A 17,715-nucleotide genomic window follows, 5' to 3' on the forward strand; every position below is an offset into this window, starting at 1 on the left:
AAAACTTTAAGGGTAACAATATACCCTAAGGTCCCACCTTGCATGTGGTGAACAGCATCTTTTACACCACAGTATAGATTAGTCCATTTCTTTCGAATGGGTCCCAGTGAAGTCAGGGAATGACTTCTGGAAGGAAGTACTCCTCAATGAATAGCTCTGGAGACTAGGACTCTTAAGTAAACAAGGTGTAACATTTTAATTTCAATTTTGGGGCAGCAATATTGAAAATTAATTCAAAGCACATGAGCTGTGCTTTGGTCCAAAACATTTCCCTTCAGCAGGTAATGCTTTTGCACCTCATGCAGGAGAAACTAAACTAAAAGGAAGGTCCTGACAAATGAAGTGGTGTGCTTCATTCTCGATGGTGTATGCTAGTAACGCCCTGTGTCACTGGCATATAGGGAAAGCAATAGCAAGTGATGTATTAGTATCACATTGGATGGCAGCGGGTTTGGACTCTCCTTTGTAGTTGCGCACGTTCGCTGCCTACTAACTGACATTACTTATCTTTCTGTGTCACCAAGGACATGTGTACAATACTTGAGAATCTGAAGCTCCTCTGCAGCTCCTACTGACTGCAAGATACAGACTTCAATCTGGCATCTTACTGAAGCAGGCCCGGAGTGAGTGACTGCAATTTACTCTTATAGTTACTTTTGACGGCACAGCCAGTTGGAACATGTTTGAATCCTCTGTCACCCTGATGTACAGGAGAGAAACACAAAGCGAGTAAATCTAATCAGTTTGAAATTCATTTTGCAAGGGGACCTGGGCTAAACTCCTCTCTCCAGCTTTAAAATGATATGTGCCTCTTCCTGTTGCTGCAACAGCCATTTTGACAGCTAGATAAGCATGTATAGATGTGAGCAGTCGTGGAGCTACTCTAATGAGCAATATCTGAACTAGCCTTCTTTCACCTAAGGAATCAGAGCTCTGAAAAAATGGTAATGAGTCCTTTGACCCCTGCTGCCTTGGTGTCTATGTTCCAAGGGGTTCAGCCAAAGCTCTTGCCAGTCCTCGAAAAATCTGAGTGCTAGTAACATTCCAAGTAAAAGATAAAGAAGCCTGCCTCCAGGCAGAAATCCTCTTTGTTATGCTCTTCCCTCTACTACACATAAGCCAATGGAATATGGTTATTACATATAAGAAACAGCGATTCAGTATGAGACACATATTTGGAATAGAGGAATAAATATGTGTTGATAATCTGATCCTTACAAATTCAAAACAGAGCAGCCTAAGACTTAAAGAGGTGAGGGAAGCATCCTGCAGAAAGAGATTATGCAGCTTGCTAGAAGAGTGACAGTCAGTGAGAATTGGATCATAGTTGTGTTGAATAAATCTGGAACAACTCTGTTGATTGAACTAACCCTGATGCTATGTGTTCAAATCAAACTGTATTTTTTTAAATATACTTTAAAAAAGGATCCTCATGTTTATATGGGAAAAAGATCACATAAATAATATTCTTCTGTGTTTATGCAGTGCATTTCATGCACAAATAGCAGTACTTTTATACAACACAGAGCACTTGCCTATTTTCCTGCAGTTCTAGTGAAACTAAGGTACAGTGACAGCAGTAGGTTTGCTTTGTACCCAGAGATCCAATTAATGCTTCTCTTCTGATCCATTTGTACCACAAGGGCCAGTGCAAAGAAGCATACAGCTGGGAATCTGGATTTCCTCATTCTGCCACTGTAGTTCACTTCCCCAAAAAGGCCTACAGTGCAGGAGACATTCTGTGATCATATTTTGGCCACCTTAGCATGAGTGTGCTATGCTGGGGCTACTTGGTGAGAGGGGCCAAATGCAGAGGGCATAAAGAAAACAGAAAAGACAGGGAATGTCTGTATTATAGAGGCAGCAAGGGACGTTGTGGAACACAAGTGTCATGGTGACCTGGGATAACATGCTCTGTTTTTTCCAGAAATTTACCAAACTTTCCTCAGTATCTGTGGAGGCCTCTTACATATATTTGCCTTAGAAAGTCAGGAAGCCTGTCAGCGCCATCGACTCAGTTACTACATATTCCTGACCTGCTCCTAGTGCAGCTTCAGGGCTGGACAACTAAACTGAACCCCAAGTGCCATCAGCACATGGTGGGACAAACTGCTATTGCAGTTGCAAGGTCAAAACCACCAGCTGCTGAAAGGATGTATGTTTTTACCACTGTCACATCGAGGAGGGTAAAACACACATATTCTAAAGCTACTTCATCACCAGAACTAAATCCTGATTCATTATCTCATGAGAATACAGGAACCTCAGATAGAGAAAACCTATTACACTATCTCAGTGCAAGGTTATCTTCTAGGAATTATCTTCTAGGGATCACCTATTATTTTAAATAACCTTTGTGGCTGGAGGTCCTTGGGGGATTATAGCACAGCATAAGAGAGCAAATGGATTTCTTTCCTATTAAAAATTCCTCTGCTTAATTTCTTCCCTCTACTTTTGTTTCCACTCCACATGAATGTGTCACCTCAAGGTCTGATCTGAAGTCCATTGAACTAAATAGATTTGGAACCTGGCCCAAACACCTACTCTGTGTGGTACAGCATAAAGGCAGTTTCCTCTTTCATCTTCTGTCTCATATTTCTACCATACTCCTTAGCATTTCTAGAGAAGGGACTATATCACAGTCAATAACTGCATCTGTTTTCATAGAAGGCTGAGTCCAAAACCTATCAAAGCTAATAGAAATCTGTTGATTGACTACAGTAGACTGTGGATCAGCCCTCAGTCCATCTGCATTTAGCTTTTTCCCTCAGTCATGCATCACAATCCAACTTATTATAAATCTATGATTTAAAGAAACATAGATGATGTGTGAAGGTCCCTTTAAAAAACAACAAAAACAGTGCAACTATGTTGTTTTTAAAGCAGTGACTGAGGCTGACAATAAATTTGGATTGAAAAGTTGTGCACTATCCAAAACCTGCAAACACAAGCTCTAAACAAAATCCATATGTGCCTCTCAGAGGTGCAGGTGTCAAAGATATTAAGCCACAAAATGCTTTACATTAAAGTAACTTCAAGGACCAGGTTAAGCTCTAAAAACTCCAAGGTAATTCAGAGTTAATCGCAACAGCCAGTGTTTAATATGGTCAGACGGTAGAAAGTGTATGAAACTCATTGCTTGAAGGAACTAGTAGCACCTTATCTAGACAGTATGAACTTTCATACAGATTCAAGGCAAAGATGTAGTTTCAGTTTAAACATTCAAAAAGCTGTTGGTTGTTTTTTAGCTTTCTAGGGCTAAAGTCAAGCTCTTCACATTATTTTAATATATTTTCTGCAGCTTAATTTCCTGTGTTTTCTTTTATAGTGGCATAAAAAATTGCCCAGCAAAACTCTGAAGGAGTCATAAAACACTTTCTAGGTTGCTCCATTTTAATTCCTGCTCTAAGGTTGAACTATTATATGAATCTACCAATCACTCTCCCAGCCAAGGAAGCAAATTGAGTGAAGCTTTGGTGGATTTTGAATCCTCTCTGAAGCATCTTTGAAGTTCTTGGAAGTTATCCTGGAAAAATTCTGGGCAGCCTATCCTATCCTATCCTATCATCTCAGTCCAAAGAATGGAAGTTCTAATTTTGTCATCCATGTAGGAAGATACATATTTTTTCAGTGCATTTTGGGTGCTGATTTACAGATAAATTGTTTGAATTTTTATGGTCAAAAAAGCAGAATGGAAACAAGTGATAACCTCAATCTGACTGTGATAGCAAACATTCCTTATGAAGCTAGTAATAAAGGCAAATCACAAGACAAACTGAATTATCTGAGTGAACATCAACAGGAAAAAATTAGACATCTCCCAAGAATGCCTATATCATTATATTTCCAAATCAAATTTACTTCCAAATAAACAATTTATTTGAACTATCTGAAGCTACCCATTGTTGGGACTATACAAAAACCAGAGCATCTCACTAATCTCTGGTGCTCTGTAACACTCTGTGAGTCTTTCATATTCCAGCTATGAATATCCACCTTGTTTGTATATGTGGAGTAACCATAAACAAGCACGGCTCTGTAATTCTATGGTACCTCCACAGGAACCAAATATAGACTGGAAAAATTTGAAATTTGCTGTTATCAATTGATAATAGTAAGTAGTTCTCCAGTTATTACTATCAGCTGCTGTGTATGTTGGCATACCTATTCTGCAGTCTCCTGTACCGTGACTGCTGAGAGCTTGGGGCACAGGTTATTTTTAATTTCTTTTTCATTATCTGAAAAGTGCAGAGGTGGGCAGCAAAGGCATAGCTACTGGGCCTGCAGGCAGTGCAACAGCATGGATTAAAGGTCTCAAAGGATTCAGATGCTGAGGTAAAGTAACAAGGGAAGGCGGAGGTGAACACTGAAGGGGAGCTGAGTATGCACAATTTCTTCCATGAACTGAGACTCCTGTCAGACATGTGACAAAGTGGGCAGGATGCTGAGAATGTGGCCAGTTTTTCTAAAATCTGAGATGTGCCTATAGCTCCAAACTCATATTTCTGTCAATGGGCTGTTATTTAAGTGCCAACTGTCTATTCCTTGGTGTCAGGAAGACAATCCTTGTAGGACTCATTACTAAGGTTGTTATGAACTTGTTATACACTGTGCATCAGTTACAGAATATATAGATTTTATTCTTTGGATGAACAGATCAGACAAGCATGGATAATGGTTTCAAACGGTCAACAATTTCAGGAGCCTAGCTTTTTATACTATCTTTCAGACAATTCAGCTGCTTCCAGAAGTGTGGACAATGTTGTATGAGCAAAGAATAAAACCAGTAGGACTTTCAAGCTTTGCAGTTCATTCATTAATGTTGATTATTCCTGAAGTTTCCCCACTCTTGTATTCCAAAACTAATTGTAAAGAAATCTCTTTCTGCATACTGAGTTTTCTTTTTCCTCATTTTTTTAGCACTGTTTTGTATGGAGACACTTCCAGGGACTTTCAGCTGTGCATGTGGTACACTATGTTGTCTCTGATAGATTAGACTTGGTAGGTGACATGTAAGTCAGATGTTTGAACTCCTCCAATGCTAATTGTTGATGGCTACAAAAGAGGTGTGTGAAGGGAACCCCAGTTATTATAATGTTGTACTTTCAATACCTAACTTTCCTGATGCTGTGCTGCCTTAGATTTTTTTTCATCTGAACATTTCTGTCAAGATTTAACCATTCTCAATCAATGACTTACACAGAGATTGTCCTCCACCATTCCTTAATCGCTGCTAGCCGGAGTGCCCTTCATGTGTCAAGCACAGTGCTCCCATCAACTGTGTGCAGCAGACTAAGAATTCAGTCTCAAAATCACTTACTGGCTGTTGTTGTTTTCCAGAAGTGATGGATTTTAAAAGATTTCTCCATAATTTATCAACTCTTTCATAAAATGACAGCCGTTATTGCTCTATTGTTTTAATCTCACAGACTACATCTAAGCCTTCAGGAGGCACCTTTGTCAGATGCCTTTTTTTTATTATTGTCTCAAAACACAGCATGTATCAACTTTCAGTAGCTATAATATTTGCTACTGTCAAATTCAAATTTCAGTAAGAATCATGAACGGAAGAAATGCTATCTGCATATCATTCTTCTCATGAGAATCTCCCTGTGGCCTGCTTCCTTAATTCTTTCACCATTATATAAGAGAAAGGAAATCACAAGCTCAGACATTGTTTATACGGCTGCATGACCAATGGTCTCAAATCTTCTCATGAGGTAAGATGGAAAGTGGGTGTTTTGGCAGCACATTTCATGAAGAAATTCTGCTGCCTGGGGACTTAGGCAATGGAGGGACAAATTAACATACAGAAAGGAAAAGAGTTTCTGTGTTTGCAACTTGTCAGGGTTGAGAACCTTGAAGATCTTCCATGGTAGGGCAGAGATCTGATCTGTTGGACAGTGGAAAGTTCTGAAGTTTTGCAAGTCATATGTAAAGTCTGGATCCATCTCCAAATTCTCATAAAATACTTAGGTGTTTGAACCATGCGTATTGGTTCAGGCATAACTTTTAGAAGGATGATATGCCCTTTGCCAGGTTACTCATAAAAATTCTCGATCTTCAGTATTGCTATAATAGTCTGTTTTCAGTCTGGAATTCAGGATATTAAGTGTTTCTGTCTTTAATTTCAGAGGTGTAGCATCAGTCAAGAGAGATATGTTTTATATGGGAGGTAACAACTGTTCTTTTGTTAACAGCATGGAAAACAGTATCTGCTCAGTAAAAGACCACCTGAACATCTCTTAGTATTACCATATTCGTATGTTTTTTTCTCTTTCCTACTCAGGCCTCACCCCCATCTATTTAAGGCAATTAAAACTCCTTGTAACTTCAGTGAGATCTGGGCATGAGTTTTTCACTTAGTGATATGAGAAGTGTAGGTGGCAGCAACAAGAATTGTATAGCGAATGGAAGAGTTGGGCACAATATGCCTTCCTCCATCCCACAAATATTTGTGAAATAGATTGGGTTTTTCTGAATGGAAGGGTGAGGAGACTAGAACTGAGAGCCTGGGAGTTGTGGTGCATGAGCTGGGGAGAACCCAGTATCTCTTCACCAAATGGTTTATTGTATGTGCATTCTGCAGTGGAAAATCATTCCACCAGAGCATTCCAACTGCCCAGGTTGAAGATTTTGGTTGTAATTCAGTGCAAGATGCATTGTATTATACACATGCTTCTGTGTTTACATATACGATGTGTATCAGGTCAACAGGTGGTGTACATACTCAGCATCTTGCAAGGCTGAGTCTTTAAGAATATCTACACTGCAGAGTGTAGTGTGTTATCTGGACTAGCTCAGTTACTGGAAGGAATTGAGAAAAGGTAGCACTGACCTCATTGCAGGCGCATTTTTCCTGCTTCTTAAGCGAGTTTTGCAGTGCAGTGAGTTCTGCACTGTCCTAACTAGGCTGCTTCCAGGATCTAAAATAGCTAGTTCAAAGATACGGATATTACTAAGTCATGCAGCAGTCTACTGTGCAGACATAGCCTCATTTATTTTTAGATGATATTCTCAGACCACTACTGTGAGATACCTGATCTGGACCATCTTTAGTCCAGCTATGTGACAGGTACCACCTGGCATTTTGTTGTTATTTCAATATCTAAAGAACAACGAAAAGTACATCTGAAAAGCGGTTTGAATTTGATACAGAAAGATCATAGTACCAAAGGAGCTTAAACTTAAATGTGTTACTAATCATGAACGTTCTTGGAAGCCAGTGTGTTTAGTCGGGGCAGCAAGCTTAAAAAATACTAGAGCCAGATGGGCTGATTCATACATGAGCGTGCAGCCTTATCTGCTGACAAATCAAACCAGCAAGTGGAATACGGAAACCCTTTCTAAATCCTGCAATTGTGCATTTTTGCTTCTGAAGTAAGCTTCCGCCATCTTAGATTTACATATTCCAGAGTGTACTCAAAAATTTTAGATCTTTAACTAGACTCTAAATGCTTTGATTCGCAATCATTCAATGTAGAAATGATACAATCTACAATAAATGTTCCATTTATAAAGGCACTGTCCACAGTAGTGCCATAATAGACAGCTGCAGCTAAATGCTTGAAGAACTTGTACATGAAGTTTACTTTCATGACAGGAGGCAGGAGGTCTCAAGTCCACTCTAGCTCAAGAGCTGATCTAGCTCTAAGAATGATGGTGAATTCTCTCCCTGACTCTGTAAATCACCTCTCCTCTGACAATGCCTGAGGTGGAAGGAAGCAGAGAAGCATCCTGAGGTGGAAGGAAGGAGTTCAAGCTCAGAAGCGTGTGATGTCCTTTTGGGTCTCACTAATGTGTAAAAAGAGTCCTAATGAATGTGAACCTAGTATTTTTGGTTACATATGTGTGATGATAAGAATCTAATTCAGATAGTAAAATACTCTTCAGAGCTGCAAAAGGGAGGAATATCTAGTTCTGTATAAGACACAAGGTCTGGATTTTGCCAATGCTAGAAAGAATTGGTTTTAAAAAAAAAAAAAAAAGTTAGCAGTGAATCTGTGATAGAAGCTGGTAGGATTGAACCACTGGTGAAAAGTAGAAGATGCTTCATAACATATGTCTGACAACTACTTAAGATTCATGGTGGCTGGTGCCAGGGAGACAGGATACAAACACTGCATCTCTTTGTGTCAGCAAGTCCAGTGTCACTATGGATGCAGGAGACATTAATTCCAAGGGGAGAGCAGTGCCAACTTTTCTCAAAGGAATCCCTTCAACAGCTCCTCCACTTAGGTAGTTATGAAGTTCAGTTTCCAATGAAAGTTGCTGCCTCCTGGCATTACCTCTGCTTCATTAAATAAGGAGGCAGTTATTTGGGCAGTTACACTCTACAAGGCCTGCAGAAAGGCAGGAGGAAGAGCCCAAAGTCACTGTGACTAGCACTACTCATTTCTGAAATGCAGCTTGAGAAACTGAGGGGAAACATACGTGACAGAATATAATGAGCATTTATGAGAGTAATTCAAATGGATGGCTAATGGCCAGAGCTCTGGCACGTTCCATTAAAAAATAACCAGGGCAACCAGAGAAGTGAATTTCCTGCCTATCACGGGATGCTGCACAAAAGACTGTATGCCAGACACATAGGAATGGAAAGCTGGCCTAAGATGTGCAAGAATGCTTGAGATTCCTATTCAGATCAGGCATGAACATTACCACTGAAGATAGAGCACCAAATATGATATGCATAATCACTGCAGAAAGCAGAATGCAAATAACCCCTGAAATCACAGGAGATTCCTGGTCCTCTTCTGCCTAACATTGGTGCAGATCTACCTGAATTACGGATTCAATTAGGGAGAAAATAAACCTTAGTGGGACTCTCATTTTTAATGAGATGCTGCCCAGCTAGCAATTTAATGGCCTACCATATGTAGCAGATAGACTACAGACAGACTCTAGGAGCAGTTAAAAGACGATAATGGATCACAATTCAGGAAAGGCTCATTCTGATAATTTTCTGGATTTATCAGTTTAAACACACAGTACAAAATTCTAGTTGAAGACTGTGAATAGCAAGAACTTAATTTGATAAGAAGAACTTGAGAGTTTACAGGGGCCCTTACTTTTCCTTACTAGGTCATTGTAGAATGTTTTCAAATTTTGATAGGTATCACAACATTTACAGCCTCATGAACAAAAAAAAGCCAAACAGTTCACTGCCAAAGAGCACTTGAAGCAAAAACAGTCAGTCTAGAAGCATTTATGTTTCTATACTAAATACTGTACAGAGATATTAAAAAAAAAAGTTCCTGACTCCAAATGCCAATTACACACTGAGAGTGGGATTTCTGTGATTTAACTTAAGCTGTCAAAAAAGTAAGCATCTAGCGTAAGCTATTTGCCTGTGCTCCCTCAATAATCAGTGGAGACAGACAGGCATTTCTAGGGAAAAATTCTTCTCATTCTGGGTAACAGGATGAATCACCCTCTGGGGACAGCATGTTTCCAACAGCTATAACGGATATCTAGATGATTCCCTTGCCAATTGAAGTTTAGATTAGCTGGAAAAACAGACCAGATTTTGGGCACACTGGCACACCAGTCCTTCTTTTGAACTGAAAACAGCATCTTACCACTTAATCTAACAGTACTAGTTGGTCCAATAAAGCATACTACCTTACAAACTTTCTTTCCTATGTATTAGACCATCATAAATAAAACTCTGCCATCAACTAGATGCCAAAGTGTTAGATCTAAAGTTGAATGGGATGAATCTCATCCCATGACACAAGAAGAGTGGCATCGTGGTATCAGATGACATATGCGCTTGAAATGCTTCTTCCTCATCACTGACTAAAAAAGGATTCTAGATACCTAGATGAGATACTGATACAGACATCTGATAGAAAGATGTATGTAATTGTCAGGACAGATGAATCCTACCAAAAATTGATGGGCGAGTGCCATTATTTTTTCCAGTAAGCGCAACGAATGCACTCCAATCCCAGCTGAACAGCAAACTTACTTGGGCACTCATGTCCCTCCACTGTTGCGTACGCCTCCTGCTCACAGGTTTTGGTCAGGGAACAGCTGTTTTCCTCAGACAATGAAACTCTCTGGAGAAATTCAAATAAAACCCCTTTCTATGATGCTGCATGAATACTCTTTTATAAGTGGAAATGAGGGGTGCCACTAAGACAGACATTTAGGGAAAAGCTCCAGTCAAATCTACCAGCCATTAGGCCATGTCGGGAATGTTGTAACAGCCTTGTGAAAGATCCTGCTTAGTCTCTTTCATACAGTGGCGCTTAATAATGAGCATATAATAAATGTACAGTCTGGAGGAATTTACTATACAGTATCCAATTGGATTTATATAGTCATAAACTTCTACAGCACTGCTTCTATGATTTACAACAGTCTCTACTAATTATGAACCTATGCCTGGATTTGAGGCATTTGAGGTAAAAGGCAAATGTTACCAGGCTGGTTGTACAGTGATACTATACAAACGCACATTTGCCACAGCAATTTTGAATTGCTTGTTAACAGAGAACCATTGCAAATAACCATGTATTTTAGCCAGCTCTTATGAAAAGCACCAAAAGCAGAAACCTAGGAAGTTTGTGGGATGGGGTTTTATTGTGATGGAGCTTACAGATAAGGGAAGGAGTGGGGAGCGGGTAGTCCATGGACCCCATCAATGAAACTTCTGCTACCTTCTGCCTGGATTGTAGGGGACTGGACTTGGTGGCTTACCTCATCCCTTCCCAAATCTATACTTCTGATTTCCTAAAAAGAAACCACCGTAGGAAATACTGTAACTTACTGTAGGACAAGCCTCTCATGACCTAAATGGATATAGAAGGATGTTTACTTCACGGAAGTTTTCCAGCACAGACATTTAATTTTGCTGTTACTCAGCATATTAAGTAACTATTTCAGAAAGGACTGTATGTCATTAATAGGAATTACCTGGGCATCGTGGGCAGCACAGCTGTGGTACATGCACAGGGGAAGGACAGTGTAGACTTGGGCATCTTATTCTGCTGCACAGTACATTTCCATTCTGCAGGTGGAACATAACACAATACTTTAATGAAATGGGCTGTCTACCAATTTCCGTGTTCTCTATTCTGCATCTAGATATTTTAAAAACAAATGCCTTTTTACAACTTTCTGATTTCACTCACACCAGGGTAAGCCCAGACTACTTTCACTGCCTCTGAATTTATGCTGGAGGTCAGAATGTAGCAGAAATCCATACAAACCTTAAAATCAGAGGAAGTGCCTAAAAATGGATTGCAACAATCTTCATTTGTGTTTTTCTTTTGAGCAGATTGTGCTTAGGAATTGCATTTCCAAAACTAAGACACAGATAATGAATGGTAGGTCTCTGAGATATCCCCTACTGAGGGTTAGTTCAAGACCGCGAGAGACAATAGCATCTGTAATTGTTCCTAAAAACTGTGGAGAGTCTTTTGTTTTCATTTTATGAGTTCCCCAGTAGACAAAAAACACCAGTTGGTAAGTAGCCATTTTTCTAAGAAATAGGAGCAAGTCTTGGGAATAGTGTTCATTATTCATGTCATTAACGTAATATTCTATTTGACCACATCTAAGTTTGATTTATAATTAAAACACAGGGAATTTTCATTCTCCAGTGTCTGTAACCAGAAAAGACTATCCATTTCAAATTCCCATTTCCCATCTATAATTCATTCTCCTAATTTAGCTCTGAGTTGCTCATGTTTATAGCAAGAAAGATCTTTCAGTATGAAGACTGATACTATGCTATGACTGTAGTTTTAGGTGGTGTCAGGAATAAACCCACTTCATTTTCATATGCCTTCTGGAGCACTGAAATGTTTCCAGTGGAGGTGCAGACTTCCTTAGATAGCATATGTATAGACTTTTCTAGCCATCTCTTTCAAAATAATCCATTGACTCCTAAATATTTGCAGACCACAGGCTGGAATCATACTGTTAGATCATTACTACCCACGAACTACATTTATGCATCTGCTTTGGAAAGAGACACTGAAAACGATATCACCATCTGTTTCCAATGATGATTGAAATTAAATATACTGATTTTATAGAGAAGGAACAAATTTTAGGCTGTAGACGCTTTGCAGGATAGGGACTATCACTGGTCTGCACGGCTCCTTGCCCAGTAGATCATCATCTGGGAGCCTGAAAAGCACTACTGTAGAAGAAAGGCTGGCACTGCCTGCAGGCCTGGCTCCGTGTTGCTTACTTGACCTGTTCCATGGCCTCACTCCCTTTTTAACTATTAGTCCTGTGAAATCTCCTGAGGTGAATGTTTACTTTCTGTGCATGATCAGCTGTGATAAAAATTTTGCAGGCCTACCTTGCTCCTCAGTGCTGCCGGCAGTACTCCGCTGTTTGCAGCAGGACAGAAGTATTTTAACCGATCCTGTGCTTGGTAAGACTGATGTTATGCTTAGATTCACAGCAGTGTTTGGGAGACCAAGCCCTACTGACTAGAGTGGGACTTAAGCTCCTGTAGGCCTCTGTGAGTCAGGGCCATGGTTAGCATTTCTGCATCGGATACCCGAAAAGTAACAACGCATCTCTCTTCCTGAGCTGTGTTATCAGTGCTAAGTGTGGAGAGCATTCATTTTAGCCCCTGAAGTCTGCAGATCTGACTACACAAGCAAAAAGCTGCTGTATTTTGGGGAGTAACATAATGATCTAACAAATTGTGAGTGCTCCAATTTACCTGACAGTAACAGTCAACAGTCTCTGCTGTGTGTTGCGGGGGGAGGAGGGGTTGTAAAAGAAAGTGGGAACAGGGTGAGAACACTGAATTATGTTTAGTTTTATTCTGGTTTAAGTATGTAAATTATAACTTGTAAAAATACAATATTACATACACACATAAACAGGAAGGCTTTTTTTTTTTTTTTAAATCCCAGGCTGAATAATTTGGCCTCTGTTTAGTTAGTTAACTTGTCTCACCTTTTTCTTAAATATCAGAAGTGTGTGTTGGGGGGGATGGATGGACAGACTGTTGTTTAGAGATGGAGCAGAGATCTCGGTCTGTTGCCTGGCTGATAAGACTTGTTTTGTGCAGAGATCATATGCATCATGATGTTTGAGGCCAGCAAAGAAATTTTGGTCACACTGGTGATGAAGACCCCTGGGGATTTTTTTGCTTTTCTCTGCAATGTGAGGGAGAAGGTTGCTGCTTCAGACTCTGTACATATCCTTTGCCTAACTGATTTACTGCCAGGGAATCATAGGTGGGTTTTGCTTAGGTCTCTCCTATTTGCTAAGTCTGTGGCACACTTAAGTTTCATTTTTTATGCTGTAATATTTGGTTTAAGGTCTGTGCTTGTGCTATGTCATGGCATGTTTTCTAATGCTTTATCTAGCCTTAATTTTGTTAAAATTATAAATTATCGAGAATTTTACTGTAAGTCAGTGTTCTGAGGGCATTTCTTTTGGCTGGGACAAAGCTCACATGAATGGCTGGATGCTGCACTTGTTATTTGGCGTCTTCCTTCCAGACAACAAGAGTCACATCCCAGAGATCCCTCAGCATCCTCACTGCTGAAATAACCCGAAGTTACATTTTGCACCCTCATGGTACAACAAAGGTAAACCAGAGCAAACAAGGAAGTAGAGTCCAGAACCACTTCTGAGCTGCATGTACTGATAATTACCACAAGCAGTTTCCTTCTTTACTAACCTTTCCTCTTTACTAACCTTGTTGCCCTGAACTCTCTGGTGTTCCATGCCTATGTGCGAAGGAAAGAAAGAAAATATACTCCATTTGTTGGAGCCCCACAGTGCGTGGGTATGCCTGGATCACAGCAGTGCTGTTCTCTAGAGGAGCATTCCACACACTTTCCCATCCCTCCAGACTGTCTAACATCTTCCTAAAAATCATTGAGCAATGATTTGTATCCAGATCTCTAGGCTTTCCAGTGAATTTCATCCCCACCCAAGCCACAGCCTTCCAGCAATTTAATGAGTGTTTTACCACACACGGACTCTGAGGGAGTTTTCAACTTTGCATATAGATCAGCAAAAGTGAGTGGAAACTCCTTTTTGCTATAACCAGGGACTTTTCCTTTTCTTCCTACTACATTGCTTTTTCTCTTACAGATGCATTCTGCTGCACAGATCTGAGATGCAGCCAAGCTTGTAGGACTACTGTTTGCGCATCTCTGCACTAAACAGTAGTAGCAGATCCCTCAGAGCAAATGCTGCACAGGGGCCCAATATTTTACACTTGCAGGGGGGAAAATAGCCAAGAAAACTTTATTCTGCATTAAATACAGCAGACAAAACTCAGCGTCTGGAGTGTATCATGTGTTAGTGATTAAGATCCCTTATTGTTTAGTCATTTTAAAGTACTCCAAGGGACATATTCTGCCCTCATTTCCCTGCAACCCCCCCCCCCAGGCTGTATATGACATACTTAGGGGATCTATGACTGCTGTGTCTTCGTATCAGGCATCAACTGATGGTAGCCAAGGACCTGTCCTTTCACATCCTACCCAATTCTCTCTGCTCCCCATATCCTATTCTCATTTTTCATCATCTCATTCTTTCATAGATTTTTACAAATGGTGATATCCAAGCCTGTTCCTTTAACACTTTAGGGCAGCAGACGCTTTGACTGTGGAAATGCCTCTGAAGACGTGGGCATTGTACATAGATCAAAACACTACCAAATTCAGGTTCTGCATAATCGTCCATATTGATGGAACTGCAAGGACTATATTTAGGTAGCGGGGTCCAATTATTCAAGGGGTCCAATTATTCAAGATGTAATGCTCAGCATTGACAAGAGCTTCTGGCTAGTTAAGGAGCTGTTTTGTCTACCCCATGCAAGGATTTTTTGCCAGTATTGGCCTTCTCTGTTAATGTTTTCCCTTTGCTAGGATCACCTGCCTCTATTTCCTGCAGCATGATCAGGACCCACTAGTGAAAAGAGGTTTGGGCTTTGTCAATTTGTAGATACAACATAAAGGATTCTAGTCAACTAAGCAAGTAGAAGAAGTTGTAGGATCAATAACTCAGCAGTCCTACCTCTGAGCAAAGACAATTAACGCAGTAAACAAGGCCATAGGGTTCTAGATAAGGATGCCATCTTTCTCCTACACGATACTTCTTATCTTGAAACACACAGTATGTATCTGAATCTGTAAAACAGTAAAGAATTGAAAGAGCAATGAATGAATGTTCCCATTCCATGCTTACGAAGTGTTTTTAGGTGTGTAGTGTTTTCTGTAAACTATTTTTTCTTCCCTGGAGAATCACACAACGGAAATGCCCTTAATTTCATGTACTATTGTTTCTAACCTTCCAAACCAAAATAAATGACATGGCCTCCCATCTTTCCAAAATTGCAACTCCTGAAATAGTTGAAAAAATACAGGGTGACTTTATCCTTTCACCTGCAAAAACACAGCCTAAAATCCCGTTTAGGTAACAAAATTGAAGTGCTTGATTGCTCAGACAGGTTTATAGGAAACAAAACCCTTTCACTGCAAAACCAAAGCAATTGGCTCAACTCAGGAAAATCCCAGGTTGTACAGTAGAGGGATTTTGAACACGGGGACTGCAGAAGGAAGATAAATGCACTGTATTTACACTGCATGTTCAGTATCTCCATATTTTAAAAACCTAATAAAAAAGAAGTTTTTTCTAGTATTTCAGAACAATTTGTGCTGACTTACATATGCATCAGCATTCAAAATATTTTAAGATCTTTCTGTTCATTAAGCCCTTCTAATCTTGCAGATGCAGTCTGCAGATATCCATCTACCTATCAGACATTACTGCCCTGTCTCTCCCTGTCACATTATGGTTTCATATTGAAAACTCAGATCTCTTCAATAAAAGGGTGCTTCTCATGTGTTTCCATGAGAGAAGTCCTTCCTGTTATCTTAATGATGTCCAAATTCAGCTTAATTCACCACTCTCAGTATAGATGATACTTCAGGGTATCAAACAAAATATGTGTCTTCCAAGTGATAATCCAAGCAAGGGACATTCTTCACATTTACTGGGCTAAAAGAAGGTAGCAAGAGGTAGGGATTATTAGTAGCAACTGTGAAGTGATCTGCTTTCACTTCACACAAAAGCATGACAAATGAAATGCAGGATCTGAAAAAGCGCATGGCTGAAGTGGAGTTTGATAATTTCTCACACTGCTTTCTTCGAACAGGGATACATGCACATTGTTTTCTTGTGAGTAAGTTCAGCAGAGAAGGCGGCCTTTTAGGAACTCACTTTCTCTTTTTTTCTGCTTTTCTGTTGTTTTTTTTTTATTTATCTACCTCCTTAGAAGCAGAAGCTGCGGATACTGAGGCTGAAAATTTTAACTACTTCTCAAGGGCAAACAATGTCTTTTGTAAGAAGGCGGCCAAAACCCAGCCTGTGCAGGTGAGGAGAGCATTCCAGACAGCTAGTAACAAGGCTGTAGCAGTCAATAACTCCTACACTTATTTGGGTAGTTATTCCTCCTTGCCGTGCTTTCTGAAATGTATTAACATCTCCCACAGATGACAGGCTGTGTAGAAATATTCCCTTTGTTTTGTTTGTATTCTTTTCAATTCTTCTCATCAAGTTTTTGACAGTGCTTAGACTCTTAATTTTCTCAAAGGATGTATCTAATCCAGTTCATATGAGGTTGTTTTTGGAACACAACTGAACAGTCTTGGACGAACTTTATACTAGCTGAAAACTTCAGCACAATAGTCTTACACGTGGGACAAAATCCAGATAATGTCAGATGTTTACAGAGGTCACTAAAATGGAATTAAGCACTCTCTTGATTCAGGATATTTGAAATAAAACAGATTCTAAAATTGATGTGTTATGTTCTTTATGATGCAATGAAACCTGTACAGCTTCAGGAAAATGTGCCCCAAATGTGGGTGTGACCTGATTCTACTAAATGTAGGATTAGAAGGAGGAAGAATGTTAGAAGGTTTTGAACGCAGTTCCACAGTTTAGGACGTTCTTGTTTGAAGATCTTTTCTGAAGCACATCTGTCATATAGAAGGAAAATGTCAAATCTGGGGGAATGTGACAGCTTTGTTTGAAGTATACTTACGTTTTACTTGTTCTAGTTTACCTCCATCTATGAAAAGGAGACAGAGCACACCAAAAAAGATAAAATGGAAATCCTCCAATACCCACTTTTTTCTCATCTTTATCGACAAAAGGAAAAGAAAGAGCTTCCAAAGTAGAGAATGTTGAGCTGTTGGGAAGAAAAGATTAAATTAATTAAACTAAAATTCTGTAAGATACTTAAATTCTCTGACATTCTCTGACATCCAGCACACAGAAATCCCAAACTGCCATAACTAAAAAAATCTGTCTATATCATGGATCTTCATTTCATGGAAACAATTTGGTTTCAGATCATTTCATTTTCGGAAAAGGGTCCACATTCCCATTCATGAAAGCTGAAAAGTGGATATTACTTCTAATAAAGGCCTTATTTTATTCCAAAGCAGAGAAATCTGGCAAGTAAGCAATCCAAATTCTTAAAGTTCTCTTTCACAAGAAACTAGTTCGGGAGATTTTCTTGTAGAGCAGCTCTTTTGGATGTAACTTAGGAAATACAGGTGTCAGTTGTAACATGTTTGCTTCATCGTAAAATTACCTGGTGTATTGGCCCTGCACTATGGAAATCCACGCTTAGGGTGAAATGCTGGCCATGCTGTAGTCAATGGGAGTTTTCCTGGACTGCCATCTAATACGCTTCCACCACTATGC

At 39.7% G+C, this 17,715-nt stretch overlaps 1 protein-coding gene across 3 annotated transcripts in view; it reads right to left on the minus strand.

Moving 5' to 3' along the window:
• Window positions 1-17,144, minus strand: part of CHRDL1 (chordin-like 1) — a 40,671-nt gene extending 23,527 nt beyond the window's left edge. For all 3 annotated transcript variants that reach the window (XM_009574204.1, XM_009574195.1, XM_009574188.1), the window contains exons 1-3: window positions 17,048-17,144; window positions 15,016-15,128; window positions 10,924-11,017 (exon numbers count right to left, since the gene is read on the minus strand). In XM_009574204.1, the coding sequence (XP_009572499.1) occupies window positions 10,924-11,017; window positions 15,016-15,128; window positions 17,048-17,144 (304 nt within the window). The remainder of the gene's footprint in view (window positions 1-10,923; window positions 11,018-15,015; window positions 15,129-17,047) is intronic.
• Window positions 17,145-17,715: the final 571 nt, after the last annotated feature.

Source organism: Fulmarus glacialis, unplaced genomic scaffold, assembly GCF_000690835.1.
Source record: "Fulmarus glacialis isolate BGI_N327 unplaced genomic scaffold, ASM69083v1 scaffold11850, whole genome shotgun sequence".
In the NCBI taxonomy this organism is placed as follows: Eukaryota; Metazoa; Chordata; class Aves; order Procellariiformes; family Procellariidae; genus Fulmarus; species Fulmarus glacialis.